Raw genomic sequence first — 20,802 nt, 5'->3', positions numbered from 1 at the left:
ACAAATTATTTAGGCCGAACATAAACAAGTCGAAGCTTCTAATAACACTACTTAAATTACACCGTTCCGATTTCGGTCATTTTCACGTCGTCTTGATGAAATCTGTCGGCAAATTGGAGCGTCTTCTAATTTGTGTCGGCTAATACCCCTAGCCCCATGCTTGTGATTAGATTAGTTGAAACTGCATTTAATTTGGATTTAAGCAAACTAAATTTTGAGTGAGGGCAACTTAGATCACGCAAAATCAAACAAACAAGCGTGAAAAAGTTACTCCAAAAATGAAATAGCTCAAGCGAGCAAACATATCATAGACTCAAAATGGCCAGGCAAAATTTTGGGATAATAACACCCTCTAAAGCAATAAATACTTAAAACTTCGTTCAGAAGCAATTAAAAGTGCCAATTTTGAAAAAAGGTAGCGTTAATTGTTCTTATGGCACCACTTTAATACTTTCAAGCTGATCGAAAACAAAACAGCTGAAGCAGTGACTTTTCTGGTTTCAACTAACCCTACTAACTAGCTGCAGCGTCAACTTGGTTTGCGAATCAAAGTCAAGCAGCAGCTGTTGCAAAGTCCATTGTTGTATATACAAAATCTTGATAATTAGCAGAAGTTGAAAATTTGAAAAATTACTTTGAGTCCAGTATATAGTAACTTGAATCGTAATATTAGGTGAAGTGGGGTTAATTGGTGTTTAATAAAGTTCTTAAATCAGAATTTATATTCTTTAATTCAATATCTTAGTTTTTTTAAAAAATGTGTCAACAATTACCCACTAGAAGACGAATGTCGAAAATTTCCATCACAGAAGCTATCTGGACCCTGCTTTTAATGTGCGAATTAATGCTATTTCTATTGGTCAGTGGAGGCAACGGAACGGAAGCAAAACTTCAAAACTTAAATGATGCAATATTCTACTAAGAAGCTACAGTGCGTGGCCAATGTCGGATTTCTCGAGTATATATGGTCGATTTTGTTGTTTATTTTGAAACAAGATTTGTGAGTGTGTCGAAACTAGTTACACTACATGAATTTAGTGTAAATTTGCACCAAAATGAAAAAAAATGTGTATTCATATTAACTATTTTCTGTGCCAGTATTTGCCTCCGTCTCATTCTTCCACCGTTGAAGTATCAAATAACTAAGGTTGATAGTTAATTACAGAAATGTCCCTCTTGCTACGAATTGCGACAAATGTTCCAAATCTAAGCCTTATAATAAGATATAAATTTTTGAACTACTGCAGATGTCTGAACCGTTTCTCCTACTCTTCTTAAATCATTGTTTGCTCTCGATAGAACATTCTTATCCAAAAATTTAACCACTGAACAAAATTTCTATCAATAAGCAATCGGTGGGCGGCTTAATGTTGATATTTAACCCTTTATTCATGCTGTCAACTCTGCGTTCTTACGAAACGCTTTTGAAAACTTGTCATCAGTGGTTTGGTGGTAAATGAGTAACCGCTAATTAAGCGGATTTCATAAAGGCCAAACATTCGCATAGACGACTATGATAATTGCCTCAAACTTCGCTTGAGAACAACTAATAAGAAACTATCATAATAACTTTGCTACCCAGTTTCGTCACAGGGCGGCTTTGACTATTGCGCATTTACTATTTCATATGCAATTTTAGTGTTCAAATCTAGGTGACCATCTATTTAAACGGTAGATTTCACATTTTTCATAAAGGAAACCAGTGAAATATGAAACCGTAAGTAGCTGGTTTCAATGCTTAAAATATGTTCAAATGGACCATGTTATGAGATAGAGAACTTAGATATTCCTATTGAAGCCATTGCTGGTCTTATTTGTTAAAATGTTTTCTCAAAGTCGCGGATGAGGAGTGAAAGTCTTCAGGAGTATGGCTATTGTCTGTTGCTAAACAGGGAGCTCAACTTCAAGTGTGATATTCGTAGATTTCTCAACTTACGGTTCAACGACATACCTGTGTTATCTTGCAACTGTTTGCAGTATTAATAAGCCCACTTTAGAGATTATCAATTCAGCTGACCACAAAAGGCCTTTTGTAAGAGTCATCAAACCTCTTTACGAGACTACTTTCATTTCGTTCTTCTGGTACATTACAAGTCAGTGTCCCAAACGAATCAATTAGGGACGATTTGGTCCATTTTATTTACCCTTTCAATTCTACGAAACGTATCTTAATACATGTAAGAAGGGCCTTACAGTGTAGGACATGCCGACAAAAAACGATTATACTATTTTTTTATCATACTAGATTTTAATCCTTTGTCGCCAAACGTCACAAGCGCACTATAAATTAAAGGTAGATGCGCTAGCTTCCATTTTTGCAATAATCGGTCAGAGCAACCGCTTTGAATTCTCCTTATCACAAAACAAACTTGGAACAAAATTTAAATTGGATTGAGGATTTATCTAAAATTGCGATTGGCGAAATTGGTTCCGGCACCTGGTAACGTTTTGTTAGTTGGTTGGCTATTACATTGCTTTGAGAAATAACTAATAAAATATACACATCTCATAATACAAATTATTGGGAGCATTTGTTCAATAGTCCTATCTGTTTCTTTTGAAACAAAGAAGCCCAAAAGTTAAGTTCACTGTTTCTTCGACAAAGTAACAAAACAGATGGAACTACTTGCAATGGTTTAAGGTTAACAACATCAACAGCAACAACATAAACACGGGGCTGGTAATAAAACTTTCTGAAGCGGTGAGCAGCGCGGGGGGAGACTGTTTCCTTTTATTCCATAAGTTTTTGTTTATCATTTAAACGTGAAAGAAACAAATGAGCGCGTTTGCCTTTTTAAATGTTTGTAAATCCTAGTAAGAAGTCCGAAGATCTATTAAAGCTACTATATAATACAGTGAGAAGGCATTAAACAAAACTAATTAAAGATAATCAAATTTTACGTCGGGTTAAAAGGAAACAGTTGCAGATGAGAGGAAAGATTTAGTGACAATAGAACAAGCACCGAGGGTAAGTTGGGTGGTTCAGTTTTTTACTCAGAAGACGCTAAACTACAAAACAATAATACAGAACTATTTATAGTTTGAAAGAGGGATAAACTGGGAAGAAATGCCGAGGTGGGGTAACTTTTGTGTATGTAAAACAACCCCTCGAAGATTGAGAAATCTCAATAGTTAAGGAAGCTGTTAGAAGAGAGTTAAAACTGTACACGCTATCAAAACAACATTGAATACAATCCTTCTCGTCAATTCTACACATCGACTATAGAAACCGATTGCTCTCAAAATAATATTCTATTTTTCTTTTCAAACAGAATTCAGCTGGTATTTTTGGCACGTAACAGTCGGCTTCCGTTCAACAAAATTCCGTCAAGTGTTGAAACAGGCATTATTATTCTATCAAGTCTTGGAGTAGTTTTATGCTCAGATGATTAATGGAGGAACTGAGGTACGTTTTTGGTTCAGTTCAGCATAAAATTGAAAATTTGTATACTGTTCAACCTAAAACTCTACGTAAGCTGTTGGTCTAAATTTTCGACGACTCTTTTAATCTGATTCAAAATCTTAAAGCATTGTTTGCTCTCGATAGAACATTATTATCCTAAAATCTGTCCACTGAATAAAATTTCTATCAATAAGCAATCGGTGGCGGTTTTATGTTCAGATATTACACCCTTTATTCACGCTGTCAACTCCTATATCATTCTCTATTTAGTAGAAATAGAAAAGTGAGAATTGACGTGCAGTGGGTCGTTCCTCGCCCGATTCCTCATTGCTCTGGTTGTCCACGGATGAATGCGCCCTTTGCTTAGCCCTGACATACAGATAGATGCCCCGAATAAAAATCATACCCCCCGACATGATCAGAAGCCAGGATACCCAGGCATTGAACCAGTAGGTCGTCTGTTCACCCGCATACTGTGAGTGGGAAACCAGGACTGTCCATTTGATCAACGAGAGTCCGAATCCAGAAATGGCGCCGTAACGACCAGCCAGACTGTTGGACACACAGAATGTCAACATGAATCCGACCCAGCTGAACATCAGAGCAACTGAAACAAACATTCATGCAGTGATAAAGCTCAGGTCGAAAAATTTAGAATAAGAATTTTCTAAATCTGACGTTTCAGAAACAAGAATAGTTATCGCTTTTAATGTTTTGCCGAATTGAGAAGAATTTCCAGAAAATGGCAGAAGGAATAGCAAAGTTTTCATTCAATATAAGAAGTGGTGAATGAGTACTAACTCAAGAATGTGAGTAGGAAGATGGAGTCTGATCCGACCTCTAGTTCAGAGTTGAACAAGTTAGCAGTCACTGCTCCATTTAATAGTGCAGAGTAGGGGTTCTCGTTGTCCTGAAACACGCCCAACACCTCGTCCCCTAAGTCTTAAAGCATCACTACCAAAATAAACTCAGCTCGCTCGACACAAAATTCTCGTGTCGATAAACAAAACAATTGCTAGACGCAAACTTCTTGTAAATTGACTTAAGAGCCTTAGTAGCGTGTTTTCAATCTCAAAATTTAAAAACTATGAAACATTCGAGACATTGAGCTTTTCACGCTTCAAAATTAAAATACAAAGAAGAACATTGTTAATTTCCTATAATCCACATAAGAATAAAATGCAGATGGTAAAGAGGCAATATACAGTTAAGAATATATCGTTATTTATATTCCCCGCGCAACCCACAAGTCTTGGATCTCAGAAGAAACCCTTAAGGCCATCAACTTGCGAGAGACGATGAAAGCCAGAGGCGCACCCAGACCCAAGATCTCAGCTCAGAGAAAACAAGTGAAACACCTGATGCGGGATAAGAATTTGTATCTAGACGAGAAGACGGCGGCGATCGAGAAGTCCAACGAAATGGGCCACACCAGAGACATGTACCGACTCATCTGGACACACGACGGCAGCAAGAAGAACACGACAGAGACCGTAAAGAGCGCGACTGGTGAGTGCATCACAGACACCAATAAAGTCATGACCAGATGGGCAGAACATTTTAGCCAGCTCTTAAACTCAGACGAGACCCCAAAACCCATCAATCAGGCCTATACCCCTCCAAAAATCATGGAAGCCACCCCTCAAGAAGCGCTCACCAAGAGGGAAACCGCGGAAGCCATCAGAGGGCTACAAAAACGACGTGCCGGCGGCTGCGATCAGATCTCACCAGAACTATATATTGAAGGGGGTGATGCACTGACCGACATGGTAAAGTCGCTTTTAGACAGCGTCTGAGCCGACGAACGAATACCAGATGAATGGAGGACTTCCATCCTCTTACCGTTTCACAAAAAAGGCGACGCCCGGCAACTATGTGGGATCTCACTTCTTTGAATTGGTTCTAAAGTCATCGAAGCCATTTTATTGGACAGGCTATCTGAGCACTACGAACCCGCAGACCGTGACAATCAGGAGGGATTTAAAAAGAAGCGAGGCTGCCGCGACCGGATTTTCGCCTTGCGCCAAATCGTAGAGCAGCGCAATGAATACAACCGCAAGACAGAAATGATATTCATTGATTTTGAAGCAGCGTTCGACAGCGTCACACGGGATGCAATCTGGCAAGTTGCAGAACTGCATAGCTTCCCCACGAAGATCCTCAATAACATGTATCACGACTCAGTTAGCATCGTCAGGAAAACCAACCTTCTCTCAGAACCGTTGGCAGAGGTCTGGAGTGCGACAAGGGGGCATCCTATCCCCATTCCGATTTAATTAACTGATCGTCTGGATACTGAACTCAGCGACCGCAGGGTCTCCCTACGAAATTCAGCTGGAAACACTTATCAGCGACCTGGATTACGCAGACGACATCTGCTCACTGGAAGATAATGGAGTGGATGCTCAAACCCTTCTTGACAGAGTGGTAGCAGCCGCGGGCGAAGTCGGCCTCAAAGTCACCGAAGGCAAAACCAAATGCATTTTTTCGAATACAGAAACATCAACCATCTATTGCAACGGGCGCGTATTGGAAAACGTCACCGATTTCGACTATCTTCGAAGCATAATAACACAACGGTGACATCAACAAGGAAATCCTCCAGAATAGGCAGAGCAACAGCGAATTTCGCGCAACAAAAGAGAGCTCCTGGGCCAACAGGGGCATCACAGCGAACACGAAGAGTAAAGTATACAAAGCATGCGTTCGCAGTGCTCTTGTACCTTTGCACGGACCCAACCACTGACACCGAGACGCTGCGAACAGCATGCGCAACCTCCTTTGTCAAATGAGTCTCAGATGGTGCGGACACGTGCTTCGAATGTCAGACGAGAGGATAACGAAAGAGGCAATGACCTTTGTTAAGGCTCCCTCCTGGAAAAGACCACCAGGAGGTATCAGAATTACATGGAGGTCAGGAGTCGCAGGACACCTAGAGCCGGTCTTGAAGCCACCCCGAATGCGAAGTAACACATGGGAGAAAACATTGAAAACAACTGTGGAAGAAGTAGCGATGGACCGGTCAAGATGGCGTGCTGTCGTTCAAGGCTCACTGAGTGTGGCAGGTGATGGGCAGCAATGCCTGATACCTTGATGATGATAAAGTAAAATTTTAAAAAAAAGAATAAACTGGGTAAAGAAATTGACCTAAAATAAAAATATATATCGAATTCCTTCAATGACATCTTGCACATCATTACTCATGGGTCCTTCAGAAACTCCTTCCAAAAATGTTCTTTCAATTCTTTTTCAAGGAAGCTCTCATCGCTGGTTTAAATCTGATATTAGAAGGCAGACTATTATAGATTTTAACAAGAGAATCAGCTAAAAATTTATTGCTCCTTATATCAAATGTAATTTTCTGTCACCCGTCATGTTGTTGCATTCTGATGATAAAAAGAGAGAGAGAGAGAGAGATCCATTTTTATATGCCGCAAGATCGTTGCTGAGTAAGCAAAAAATTGCGCAACGATACTTTAAGAGAAAAGAAAAGGGAACATTTTTTAACGAAGTTTGAGATATTTGGGCCGATTGTACGTTCTCCTTTTAAAACATGTTTCTAAAAGTTTTGATTAACTAAAAAAAGGTTTTGAAAAGTTCTGACTAAGTTTATTTTCAAATCCGCTTAAAGCTCAATAGTTGACGTGATTTATTATAATTGAATTGAATATTGTAATTTTTGTTTTCTCAGGTAAGCTTTTAATTAGTGTATTTACTTTTTTTCCACTTTTATTCCACAAGCCATTCAGTGAGACATCTTTTTCCCTTCAACATATTTTTGTTGGACATCAATAACCACGCCAAAATACTTCACACTGGTTGGTTCTGCTATTTTTTGTTGTCGACATTCAAAAAAATAAATTATTAACCTCTTCTTGCTGCTGAATACTATATACTGTGTAATTTGTTTGTTCATCATTAAATGGGACTATGTCAAAGCCAATAATTTTAGATGTTTTTTTTTCAAGTTTTTTTGACAAGTTTTCTTTTATGTTGGATGTAAAAAAAGTGTCGTCAGCATACCGCACAACCGACAATCTTCTATAATCTTTGCTAATTAGAATACAATTTTTTTGTTGAATTCTTATCTTATTTGTTCTGTAGATTTTAACATGTTCTGTAGCATCAATTGTTGAAACTCGTTTTCTATAACCAAACTGACTGATAGACAGTAATTGATCCCTTTTTAAGAAAAGTGTTATGTGCGAACTAAACTGCTTTTCAAGATTTTTAGACAAAGAGAAAGTGACAGAAATAGGTCTATAAATGAGTGCGTCTTCGGGATTTCCTGTTCTGAAAAGCGGAGTTACATATGCAATTTTCAGATGAAGGCTTTAACGGAGCGTAGAGAGAGTTCAGTACTTGTTTTGTACAAAGAAAAAAGCCCGTTCCGTAATAAAACCCTTGGAATGTTCAGAAGTATAAAATCGGCAAAATAGCTGTTCGGCGTTTAGAGTTAGCTCGTTTCATTGAGCGCTAATTCAACAGAGAATTTTATCATCAATCCGACTATAACATTGCTCGACTAAATGATCAATATTTTGTTGAGCAATGGGACAGTTACAGAGAATAGCTGATCAAAATACAAAAATGGTAGAGACATTCATTAGTCTGATTTTCCTCAATAATTTTTTAAATAGAGTCCAATTGAGAAGTCATGATAATTTTACTGTAAATTTAGATATCTGGAGCTATTATGCTTCATAGTAGATCCTGATATCTAACTAAGGTATGGCAGTTGTGACCACTTCCATAGCATTTTAGCCGTTCGTGTTAAGAAACGAAAGTAGCACAAAATCTCAACCCCTGTAATTACTTGAATGTTGGTTCAACTTTGTACAGCTTTCAAGTGAAAATACTTTTGCTTTTCTGTACAAAAACCTAGGCTTAGAGTTAATAGTAAACTCTAACTTACTCTGTCTTCTTCGTCTCGTTTTATTCTCTCAACCTCTTCGTAAGTTGGCAAGTCATTGTTGTCTCCGTAAGGAGGAGGCAACATCACAAATTGCTCGCCTTCTTCACTGTTTTTACCAGCATCGTCTTCAGATAATTCGGTAGTCCTTGATGAGCTTGCAACTTGTTGATCTTCATGGTACGCAGGAGCAGGAACATCGGATTCTGGTTCCTCAGATGGAATCTGTTAAATAAGATGATGAGGTCAGAAGTATCAGATACAAAAATCTTTCCCAGATTTCTCCAATTAATTCATGTAAATCAGCCAATACTTACTCTCATATACTGAGTCATCTCGGCAAAAGTTTTACTTAATCATTAAGTATCTGGAAAAAAGCCAACTGATGAACCCTTGACTAAATCAACATAGTTTCCTGAAGAGGATAATTTTGTCACGAAATTTGGAGGACAGGAGGGATTTTGTCACCTAGACCCTCTACCGCTAGGGCCATTAATTTTTTTGCAGACAAACTCAGCACGAAATTGTCCCTTGCACTACCTCCAAGCCTAGTTTTATGCATTAGTAATCGCTGTCGTAGTTAATGATTTAGCAACACAATTGCATGTATTTTCCAGCTGTATGAGCAGTTTTCATGATAGAAATGTACAAGCTAACAAACCAGTTTTACGATAGCAATGCAAGTGACAGATTGTTTAAGTCTAACGCCAGAATTTCTAGATGAAACCAGAAGAAAGTGATGTCGAAAAAAGCAAGATTCGAAAGCAGACGGAAATGCTTCACTGTGCGAGCGGCTAAAGACTGGAACAATCTGCCAGAAGAGGTTACGTCCAGCCCCAGTCAAAACATCTTTAAAAAAAGACTAGACAGGCACTGGGCTGACCTCCACACAATCATTTGAGATAAGGATTGGCACGAAGGAGCTGGTCGCAGAGGCAACGCCTGTCGACCAGAAAACCTGACCTGTTTTTGTCTTATTTGCGAGAAGAGGCACGAAGGATCTTATTTGCCAGAAGAGGCACCGGATCTTGAGGATTGGAAAGTCCGTTGTTTAGCCTTATTGGTTCGTAGGTTGTGATAAACTTAAATAGTTTTATATGCGTATTGGTTGGAGGACGACATAAACGTGCTCGATCCACTAACTGCGATGTCATATGCGAAAAGCGTAAACAAGGGTTGACTCTGCGGATGACAACAGGAAATCATGCGAGCGATACAATTGCTGGCTTCATTCAACTGGATCACGCTGGACATCTATTCTTTTAAATCAGGTTGTATCAGTCCTATCTATCGCAGTGATAGTTGCAAGAATTCACCGAAAAATGATGCCTTTGTAGACTTGGATACAGCAGAATTTAAGTCAGACGTTACAAAAAGATCGCAAATTACTTCGTATTAGAAACCTGAAACAATGACACTGAAGTAAAGCTGGACTGACTATTTCATGCACCCAGTATCAATCAATTGTCGATCAATGAAAAGGACCAATGCCTTTACATTTACTGCTCCTGATATTTTACAATTGATTGTACAAAATTGTGCAATTACCGAAACGTGGCTAAATGATGAAGATATTACTGGTTCTCAAATATATATTTCCGGTTTTTCTTTTCTACGTACAGACCGTTGTCAGTCTTTTGATAAATCCACTAAAAGTTGAAAACTACCAACGACTGTCTATATTAGATATCCACAGTAAAGTGTTTAAAAAATGTGTTTGCGAAGTTCTCTGCAAACATTTAAGCTATTATCTTGCTCAGTATCAGCACGGTTCTGTAAAGAACAGATATATCCAAACCAAAATGCTATTATTTTTTTAAAAAATACATGAGGCGATCGATGACCCCCATCCTGATATCATGGCTTTTATACTAACTTCTAACTTCTCGAAGGCCATTGAAAAAGTCACTCACTTTATACTAAAGTTGCTGGTATAGGAATGGGTGGATGCATGCTCGAGGTGCTTATAGACTATTTGAGAAAATGGAAAAAAATATGCGTGTCGAAAAACTTAGTTTCAAATCATTGACCTGCACAAGTGGAGTTCCAAAAGGTTCACTACTTGGACCACTCCTGTTCTGCATCTTCGTAAATGATTTGCCACTTGTGTTTTTGATAATTCGTTCATGTTTGCAGATGCTCTAAAAACTTTCTCGTTCAATGGTTTCTGCAAAAAGCACAGAATGAAATGATTTCCATTGCTATTTGGGTCCGAAGAAACAATATAGAACTAGCAATGGACAAATATACAAAACTAGTTTTCATAGGATATCACAGTTTGATCTTATTCCTCCGAAAGATAAAAGATTAAAAGACCTGTGAATTAATACAACTTTAAAACAATCATGGCGAGCTCACATTGAAGAGGGACTAAAGAAAGCAAGTAAAGTGGTCTGCATTCTTAGAAAATTGCGTACCAAGTAAGAGCAGCCAGCAAACTTGTCCTCTAAAAATCTAATTTTAGGGATTCCTCTTCACGGTTTTTCGAGTGTGGCATTAACACGATCAGACATGCAGAAGACTGCTTTCAAAAGCAGACTGTTCGATGAATAACCTATAACAAAGCGGTTGTTAAAAGTTAAGTCAATTATAAATTTAATGTAAAGTTGTTCTATTTACAATACAAATGTTTTCGCTATATCTAGCATCATCAGTATCATCACCATTGGCAGCATCAACACCATTGGCTTGCTCTCTGCTATATGTAACTCTTCCAGAGTCTTGAATTTTTACGACACATTGCACCAATCTCCTATACGCCAATCGATCGCGCGTGATCTGCAACAACATTCGCTTAATGTTTTTCTACAAGAAGTGTGGGTATGTCACTCTGCTTAACCTTACCGTTTGACTTGTGTTCCACTGGTGTGTGGTTTTGCAGTTTGATATAAATGTATGCTCGAGCAACGGTCACTACAAGGGGGATCAGTGAAAGTGGACCTCCTCAGTGCTCCAAATGTTCGACAGACCGGAATGAGACTGACAACTCAATTCTTCGTGACAATTGTGGATGCTGGATTCATGTGAGTTGTACAAACATACCTGCCCAAGCACTGAACATTCTTGAACTAGAAGGCGTCTTATGGTTTTGTGTGCTATGCAGCAGGACTATGAAGAAACTGACAAAACTGAAGAACACATCAGACGCTGAATTTCGAGCAGACGTGGAAGCGGGCCTTGCCGAGATAAAAACTGCAAATGTCGAGTTAAAAGCTAAGTCACCTTCCTTAACTTTAGCCCCAGATAAAAATTCAGGTAATCAGTTAAACACTGATATGAACAGCAAATTGGATATGGAAATTACTATATCTGGAGTAAGTGAATTTCCAAATCCCGACTCGAGTAAAAAGCCTAAATCAGGTGATATTGTGACACATGAAATTAGAAACGTAGCATACATACTCAATTGCCTAGATGAAGATGATTGCTGCGTAACAAATATTCGTCGCCTAGGGAAATTCAAAGCCGACAACAAACCACGATCTTTACTAGTTACATTCAATAATCCTTGGGCCGCTCGAAAAATTTTAGCACGCAACTATCGATTGAAACGACACAACGAGGAAAACAACACAAACATTGTTGAGAATCACTCCTTGTCGAAAGAAGAGCAACAGAAGAGAAAAAATTGTCTCACAAAAAGTGGAAATTGATCTCCGAAGAGAGTTGCGACAAGACAAAATTCAAAATTATAAATCTGAAGTTATTCTACAACGGTAACGAAATCTCGACAAAAAACGATTCCCACGCCCTATGACTAAATAATTTAAAGTCAGACAATATAACATTCCTCGCATTTAACATTCGGAGCCTATTGAGTCGTGAGAGAAGGACTACATTTGCTAACCACATAAATCTACTTGCACTCACTTTCTTTATGATTACAGAAACTTGGCTTTACAGCAATTTTCTAGACACGGAACTATTTCTACCAAGCTTCACAACTTATCGATCAGAAAGAGACCCCAGTCACGGGAAATCAAAACATGGAGGTGTTTTGATTGGCGTACGTTCTGATTTGGCATCAGAACAAATTTGTTTGGATGGTATACCTGCAGGTATGCTCGTAGCTTGTGTAGTCACAATGGGAGAACACCGTGTTCTGATAGTCTGCTTATAGAATCCGCCCAATGATAGCCCTTATTCCATGGGACAATCATCTTTGAATATTTTGCTTGAAGACGTTCTAAAACATTCATCTCAGGTTACTTATATTATTATCTATGGTGACTTCAATTTACCTGACATTGATTGGAAAAGCTACTCCTCCGCTACTCCAGACAACCAAACTTTTGTTGATCTCATGTTGGATAACGATTTGATACAGATAATCGACTTTCCTACTGCAGCATCAGGTATCCTAGATCTTATTTTTATCAGCAAAGACATCGATGTATCCTCCTGCAAAATCGGTTATGAATCGATCAACTTGCTGTCTAATCATTTCAGTATATTAACTCAACTATCAATTCCCAATTTTCAGTCATTATACATGCAACCTGGAAAACCAGATGCTAGCTTTAGTTATTGCAACTCCGATTTTGATAAACTCAATGCCCTCATAAAAACTAAACCATTCTCAGAAATTTGTTGGAGCAACGTAAATGTTCTAATTGAACAATGGTAGAATTGGATAAGACTATTCATATTCCAGACAGTTCCACGGAGAAAAAGGCACAGATCTCAATTATCACCTTGGGTAACTTAAACTACTTCGAACCTGATCAAAAAACTTTATACTGTAAAACGTAATCAGCCTTGTAACTATGAGAAGATTAAATTGTTGCAAAGATCTTGCCAACGAAGTATCGAACAAGACCGTGCTAACTTTGAACGTCGGCTAGCAAATACAAGATCTACAAGCAAGCTTTTCAAATACTTTCGAACTTTCAAGTCAACATGTATTCCTGCTTCTGTCTCTTATATAAATGAAATTGCCACTGATTCGAAGTCGCAATGTCGTTTGTTCTCAAAATTCTTCGCATCTATATTTACTGTATCTAGCGATTTTGTACCTGTGCAAGAGGTCGAAGTTGAGAACCCTTGCTTGATTTTTGACGTATCTTAAAGTAAAATTCGTACTATATGTGAAAATCTTGATGTTACGAAAGCCGTGGGCCCAGACGGAATACCTCCAATCCTTTTTAAAATGTGTGCTAAAACCATCAGCAAGTCCATGGCATCAGTGTTCTACAAAATAAAGCAAACGGGTGTTTTTCTTGTATGCTGGAAAAGCTCTATTGTCAGTTCAACTTTTAAAAAAGGTTCTAAAGCGAATGTAGAAAACTACAGGCAAATATCACTCCTTTGTATTATCTCAAAATTTTTCTAGCGAATTTTGTTTGATTCTCTTTATAGATACGCATCACCCTATTTCAGGGATTCTCAATTCGGATTCCGGAAGCAACGCTCTTGTATCACTCAACTACTAATATAGCTTGAGAAAATCTACAATTCCCTAGATTCTGACGACGAAATTCACGTCATTTACACTGACTACGAAAACGCTTTCAACAATGTCGATCACGGGATTTTGTTACAGAAACTATATAAAATTGGAATTCGTGGCAGAGTTTTTAAATTGCTGCAATCATAATTAGCGAACAGAACTCAACGTGTGCGAATCAGCGGAACCTTTTCCGAAGAAATTCCGATTACCAGTGGGGTCCCACAAGGCTCAATCCTCGCCAGCCTTCTCCTTCTTCTTTATATAAATGATTTGCCTCTCAACTTCAAGATTTGCCAACCCCTGCTATGTGCCGACGATGCGAAATTCATCTCAATCAACAGCTCCTCATTGCTCTTTCAGCTGGACTTTAAAAGTGGAGTGATCATAACAAACTACCACTTAACATTAAGAAATTCACCCATCTTGACTTCGGCAATTCAGCCAAGTCGTTTTTCTTTTTAGGTGGCAACGAGATACAAAAACATATTGTGCAAAAACACTTGGGTTTGTTGATATCCCGAGATCTTAAATGGGCTGATCACATTGGAGAAGCATGTAATAAAGCGATAGGTGTTTTATGCCTGTTGAAAAGGAGCTCGCCCCTTCTTACCATGTCTGTTAAACTGAATCTTTTCAAATCCATGATATTCCTTGTTCTTATTTACGGCAGTAGTTGCTGGTATGCCAATATCGACAATTTGAAATCATTAGAAAATGTCCAGAAACGGGCTCTTAAATGGGTTTGCTCGGACCGAAACAGTCCTTACAAAGAGCTCCTGTTAAAAGCTGGAATATTTCCCCTGTCATTATACATGCAATTACAAGATCTGCTCACTCTATCCAAATGTATGACGGGATATTTTGATATCGATTTTAATCCATACCTTTGTTTGAGGAAATGCACTCGTTACATCCGATCTTCACACGACGTTAGATTTGACCACCGCAAACCACGTAAAAGCCAAAGCGAGCAGAGCTTTTTCTTCCGTACCGGTGCCCTCGTCAACAGACTGCCAGCAACGATCGACATCAATAACTCCACTGGCCTAAAACAACGACTACTACGTGTTCTCTGGACTTACTTCAACGCAAATTACAACGAACTTGTCAGTGCGACGTGGAGAGTGTAATTTGCCATCATTCACCATCACGAAAGAAAAAGGGAGACAATCCCCGTGCCAGCAGATGAAGATATCTCCTGGCCGAATTCCAACTACAACTACTACTACTAATACTACTTTTTTTATAGTCACCTAAAACTATTCCAATTTTCTGATTAATAATTTCCGACCACCAAATTTCCGGATATTGGTTCTTTTGCAATGTATATTCATTTATTTTTAGGGCTTCGTCAAAGTAAGGGCAGTTGCTTGCAGATCAAAAAAGCCTATGATTAGTACCTTCTCTACAACATTTCCTTTATGGTGGAGGGGAGCTTAACTATAGAAGTTTAGAATTGTTTCAGTGTCTGTTGGCTTCTAGTACCATTTACAAGAGACTTTTTTTGTTCATCAACGTTGTGTGCCGTATCCTGGAAGGCTAGTTGATATTTGTCATCCATTTTTTCCATTGTGAATTCCAAGTTTTAATGCAAATTGTTTCCTAATTGAAGCAATTTCTTGGGGTAGTCTTTTGCGGTGCAAATTTTTTCATCTACATATCCGTCAAATAATTTTCCTTTTCTAAATTGGTTATCAGTTGATGAGTTTTCAAATTCAAAGCATTTCCAAACAACATCCCCCTTTTTTTCGCATTGCTCCTTCCTTATATTTTGACATTTTATGCGATACAAAGCGGCTTCTTATGTCAGTCAACTAAGAGTTTTAAACATCTTACCAGCGAATTAATTGTTCTTGAAGCGAAATAACTCGAATTCATTTTTTACTATCAAACGACGCGATTAGTAAAAACGAATTTATCGATACATCAAAATTACAAGTCAACAATTACGTCAACAAGTTAGGTCTAATAAACAGATTGCTATCTTTTATGAGGAAGTTTGTCAATGGAAGATTCGATAAACAAAACATCTGAACGTGGCAATAGTTCTGCGGCTGTCATTTGCGCAGAAGCACGAGAAAACACTTTAAAATAAAGACAACTGAGACTTACTTATCCCTGCAGGCAACTGCAAAACCCCAACAACAACAACAACAACAACAACAACAACAACAACAACAACAACAACAACAACAACAACAAAAACAACAACAACAACAACAACAACAAAAACAACTACTCCACTCAATTTATTTTGTTTTTGGATTAAATTTTCATTTTTATCTGATTATGATGAACCCTCTTAATGGCAGCTAAAATGATTTTTCCTTATTATTGTTCATTTTGTTCTAATCTGAATGGCATTTAATCCATGCATTCAGTTCAAAAAATTGTCTACTTTATTTCCAGTTTTGGCAGTCGCATGCAAGCTGTCAGGTGCCCATGTTGTTTTCGTTGAATTTCGTCTCCACGAAATCCCAGAGGAGCTGTATATTTCGTTTCTAGTCGATTTATGAGTCCAGTCAAGTAACTGAAATTAATCAAGTGGTTTACTTTGTCGGCCAGTCGAGATGTGCCGAAGACGAATTATTTTCGCAATTTTTCTGTCCTTAGTCTTTGGCATTTTGAACAATTCATTCGATCTTGATGACAAATCCTGTGTGTGTTGTAGCTCGATGATGTCTTGTGGTTATAAATTCTGAAAAATCTGGTTTGTGGCTATAAGTTATAAATTATCTGTCTAAAGTTAACATTTAGCAGCGTAAACTCTACATTAAACATACTATAATGAATTTGTCTATATTAATGTCAAATCGTGCTATGGCTATTCCGCCTTTTTGCGAAAGTAAAGCACGGAGAAAAGCGAAGGCAGATTACTTTTCTCTACGGCCTCTAATCCGTTCAAACGTGGCACTTCCTACAAACAAACTGGATACTGACCACTGTTTTATGTTTTTGTATGCCTCCCTGCCACCTGTTTTTAGTCACAACAAATATGTTCAGTACCACTCTTACAATGCTGTGCATAACTCGCATTTCTCACAAGGTCTGAAGTACATTTTTTCGCGATCTAAACAAAATTTTGTTCTACCGTGTTCTATTATTGTGATTACTATTGTCCTCTAAATTTGGTTAAAATTTCTAGCTGTGACCTTCTCCAAGTTACCAATTACGTCAATTTCTCATTCGCAAGAGAAACAAAGCTCGCAACATCAACTTGGTTAAAAATCTGACTAAGAATTTTTATAGTGAAGTTGTGCGCAATATCTGTTCTATGCGTTGTTTGAATGGACCATGGAATTGTCGGAACCACGTGAATTTTACTTCAGAAGAAGTTGATAATCTTTTTGCTAATATTTCCACAACGAAATATTACGTTGCTCCCTTGCACTCTCGAGGTTCTTGTCAAATGTTTGACCCACTAACCCTATAGCAGCTCTATTTAACGCTCAGGGTTTTCGAATGCACAGTTTATGGACCTAAAAAACCGTTTATTTGTCACTAAGCGGATTGCACTAAATTTTGCTGCTTCAATACATTATTTCATGATTTTTTGTTAACAAAATGGCACTTTTCTGGGAATTTAGAAGATCGCAAAATTTACACTTTTACTGCAGAAATTTAAAAATAACCTCCAATCTATGTATAAGCGGTATTTGCGACCGCATTCTTGCACAAAAAACTGGTTTGCTTTTCGCCAAAGTTTTAGTGTTCACATGGTTTTGTTCAGGTTGCTAAGCATTTACCCTGATATTAGCGCTCTCCGCTTGAGATTTACTTACATGACCTAACCACCATGCAATGCACTGCGTTTAAGTTAAATACAACCAAAAATGCGTCATTATGAGTTTAGCACGCAGAAAATGGGAGGCACTGTTTCAAGTAAAATATTGTGTCGGAACAATTGCCCGCATGACAAATTCCAATTCCTTTTTTTAATATCTGAGTGATAGTTTGGACAGAAAAGTTGCAAAATTCTGCCAGTGAATGCTAAACAGTTTAAAAAATTATTTTCCTCCTGAATGGATCCGGAATGGAAAATGGAATGGAAAATGGAATGGAAAACGGAATGGAAAACGGAATGGAAAACGGAATGGAATGGAATGGAAAACGGAATGGAACCGTAATGGAAATTCAAATCGAGAAGACTAATTGCAGTTATCAGAATTATAGAGACAAATATTCAATCAGAGATCAACGTGACCCAGAGTACCACCTCAGACATATTTGAACTTTTCAATATTCACAACTCTGCTATTCTGAGAACTTGATGATTTTTATATACACGGTTTTAGAAGTTTTACAATGTATTAAAGTAAAAAAGATGATAAAACTGAATCAGATTGCTCATGAGGGTTTTATTTAATTTCTTTTTCACAATTTGACTATGTCAAACTATAAAAGAGAGCTCAATTTTCTTAGATGCAATTTCCTTAGTTTCCCTGGAGTCAAATGATGTTCTTCTTATTCGATAAGTTGTCTCGCTGTTTTATCATCTCAGTTTTTGACAGTTCAAACAGGAAAAATCTCAAGTTCCCCCTCTAGAGGAAGAATAGATCAACACTTTTATATCAACTTGAGTGCAATGCATTGAATTAAAAGTAAATACAGTCAAAGCCCTACAAATATTGTGGGGCACTATTTCTAGTGAAAATAATTTTTGTCAGAACAATTTTCATTCTAAAGGATTGCAAAGATTGCAAAGAACATTTTTAGTATCTGAGTGATGACTTAGAGACATAAAAATTATTGTCAGTGACTACGTAACAGTTTACAATATTGCTTTGCTCAGCAAAAAAGGAATTTCAAATCTCTATGACTGATTGACAGAAAAATAAAAAATCAATTTTGGATCATGGTCTATCAATCGATTGATTGGGAAATATTTCATCATTAGTAACCATCCTGAAAAGTTTTTGGATGAAAAAAGATGTTTATGGTTATTCAATTGCAAGCTAAAAATATGTATCAAGATCTGAAGACGCAGTTTTTGACATATACAATTAACGATTCTTTCCCCGATAAGCCTCGCAGCTGTTACCTGAAAGTTTTTCTCCATAAAATTTAACCAAATAGTTTGACTTGATATAAATTGACGAATTATTTAAACTAAGTAAACTGAAAAAGAACGGAACGTGCATTATAGCGACACCTGTTTTGTAACGGTGGTACAAAAGCACTGGGATCGGAACAGAGTTGAAGGAGTATTTTCTTACTTGATTTACTAGAATTTTACTTGATTTGCTCGTGGTTGTTTGTCGTCATCGTTGAAATGTTATCAGAATTGGAGAAGTACTCATTGTGAGAGAAAAAGGATTTTTATAGACTATTGAGACTTTCAGAAAAATATCGGATGTTTATATTGTCAGCTTTTTCACATTCGAATTTTTTCCCTCAAATTTTAAAGGTTTTTCGTCTAATGGATGATCGTCCGAAAACACTTTAGCAACAAGCGATTTCGCAAAAACGAAAATGCTTCCGGTCTAGATAAATGTCTGACCATTTCCGATTCAGCATTCTAATGGTCAGGTCAAGCAAACACAATGCGGAAAATAATTAGACAATTTGTTTTTTTATTAGTTCAAAATTGTGTTCCTTGTGAATTCCGGTGCTCACACATTCCACCAACCACATGCCCAATTTCAATCATTCTTTGAAGTTTTTCATTAAGCCATTAAGCAAATTAAACCTTATTAAATCCCGGGTCGAGATGTCAGCGCCGTTTCAGCGCATTATTTTGTACGAAATGCGGTGAATGTGCTAAAATTATGTAAGAAAGAGTTGAATTCGCTGAAATGCGCTGAAATGCGCTGAAATGAGCTGAATCGCGCTGATTTTTCGAATTTTTCAGCGCAAAAATCTAACATAATTTTGCGCTGAAATGCGCTGAAAAATTATTAGCGGAATTCAATACTTTTTGACACCGCTTCTTAAATTTTTAACCATTTAAACTGCTTTTACATTAACGATAAACTTTTTCTAAAAAATGCGCTGGAAAGCGCTGAAAATATGTTAAGAAATGCGCTGAATTTTCAGCGCACTTCTTACATAATTTCAATGCATTTCTTCCGAAACTGTCTATTAATATAAAATCAAAGTGAATAGAAAGAAATGCATGAATCAATAGCACAGTGGATAGAGTAATGGCTACGTCACCGGAGAGCAGGGTTCGATTCTCAGTGATACCTATTTTTGAAAACTCAATGGTTTTCAGCGCTTTTCTTGCCAAGTTTCAGCGCATTTCAGCGCATTTTTATGTAAGGTTTTTGCGCTGAATTTTTTGAAAAATTAGCGCATTTCAGCGCATTTCTTACCTCGACCCGGGATGCAAACCTAAATTAATCTTCACTTGCATTGATTCGAGACAAAGATTTCAATGCGTTCTTTGTGCAAACAGTGTAGCTAAACTGGGGTCATCCTTGGTCGCAAAACTATTCCTGTTTTCTTCATATGATGATGAAGTGATCAACGGATCCCATTTTACTGCAAACAACATACAACATTTTGCTTTTTTCAATGACGCAAGTACAATGAACTACTTGGTCGAGTTAAAATTTTTTGTACATGACATTTTGTACTTTTTTAATGTTGTACTTTACAATTTTCACTTCATAAATGAAGCCTTCAAATCAATTTTTAATGACTATTTGTCTTCGACAGGAGTAAGAAATTGGAAAATTAATCCAACCTTATGCACTAAATTGAAAAGCTGTGAACCGTTTCTTTGTTATAATTTTCAATGTAAACAAGAAAAGTTGATAAAAATTACTTGTTAACATCGAAAATCATGACACAGAAACGGTTATAAAATTGGTGGAGTTGTAGAGTACCATTAATTTAGATCGTCGTCTGCATTTAACATGAAGTCGAAACAACTTGCAGTAAAAGAAAACTACGAATTCATCATACGCAGGCCATTGATGTTTTTTCTGGATAAGCGTCTGAAGTTTTTAATTGACTTTGTTAGCGACAAAGCGTTGCCTATCAGCTCGATTTGGTTCAACTATAACGATGACAGCAAATTTCGTTAAATTTTAT

The 20,802-nt window shown here is 37.5% G+C and overlaps 1 protein-coding gene across 1 annotated transcript in view; it reads right to left on the bottom strand.

Annotated features, from left to right (window-relative positions):
- Window positions 1-3,008: 3,008 nt before the first annotated feature.
- Window positions 3,009-20,802, bottom strand: part of LOC142344931 (NEDD4 family-interacting protein 1-like) — a 98,738-nt gene continuing 80,944 nt past the window's right edge. Inside the window, exons 2-5 of the mRNA XM_075397016.1 lie at window positions 8,633-8,684; window positions 8,319-8,540; window positions 4,205-4,313; window positions 3,009-4,010 (exon numbers count right to left, since the gene is read on the bottom strand). Of these exons, the coding sequence (XP_075253131.1) occupies window positions 3,670-4,010; window positions 4,205-4,313; window positions 8,319-8,540; window positions 8,633-8,650 (690 nt within the window). The 5' untranslated portion in view covers window positions 8,651-8,684 and the 3' untranslated portion in view covers window positions 3,009-3,669. The remainder of the gene's footprint in view (window positions 4,011-4,204; window positions 4,314-8,318; window positions 8,541-8,632; window positions 8,685-20,802) is intronic.

Source organism: Convolutriloba macropyga, chromosome 8, assembly GCF_964194025.1.
Source record: "Convolutriloba macropyga chromosome 8, txConMacr16.3, whole genome shotgun sequence".
Taxonomy (NCBI): domain Eukaryota; kingdom Metazoa; phylum Xenacoelomorpha; order Acoela; family Convolutidae; genus Convolutriloba; species Convolutriloba macropyga.
This window is presented reverse-complemented; position numbering and strand designations above follow the sequence as displayed.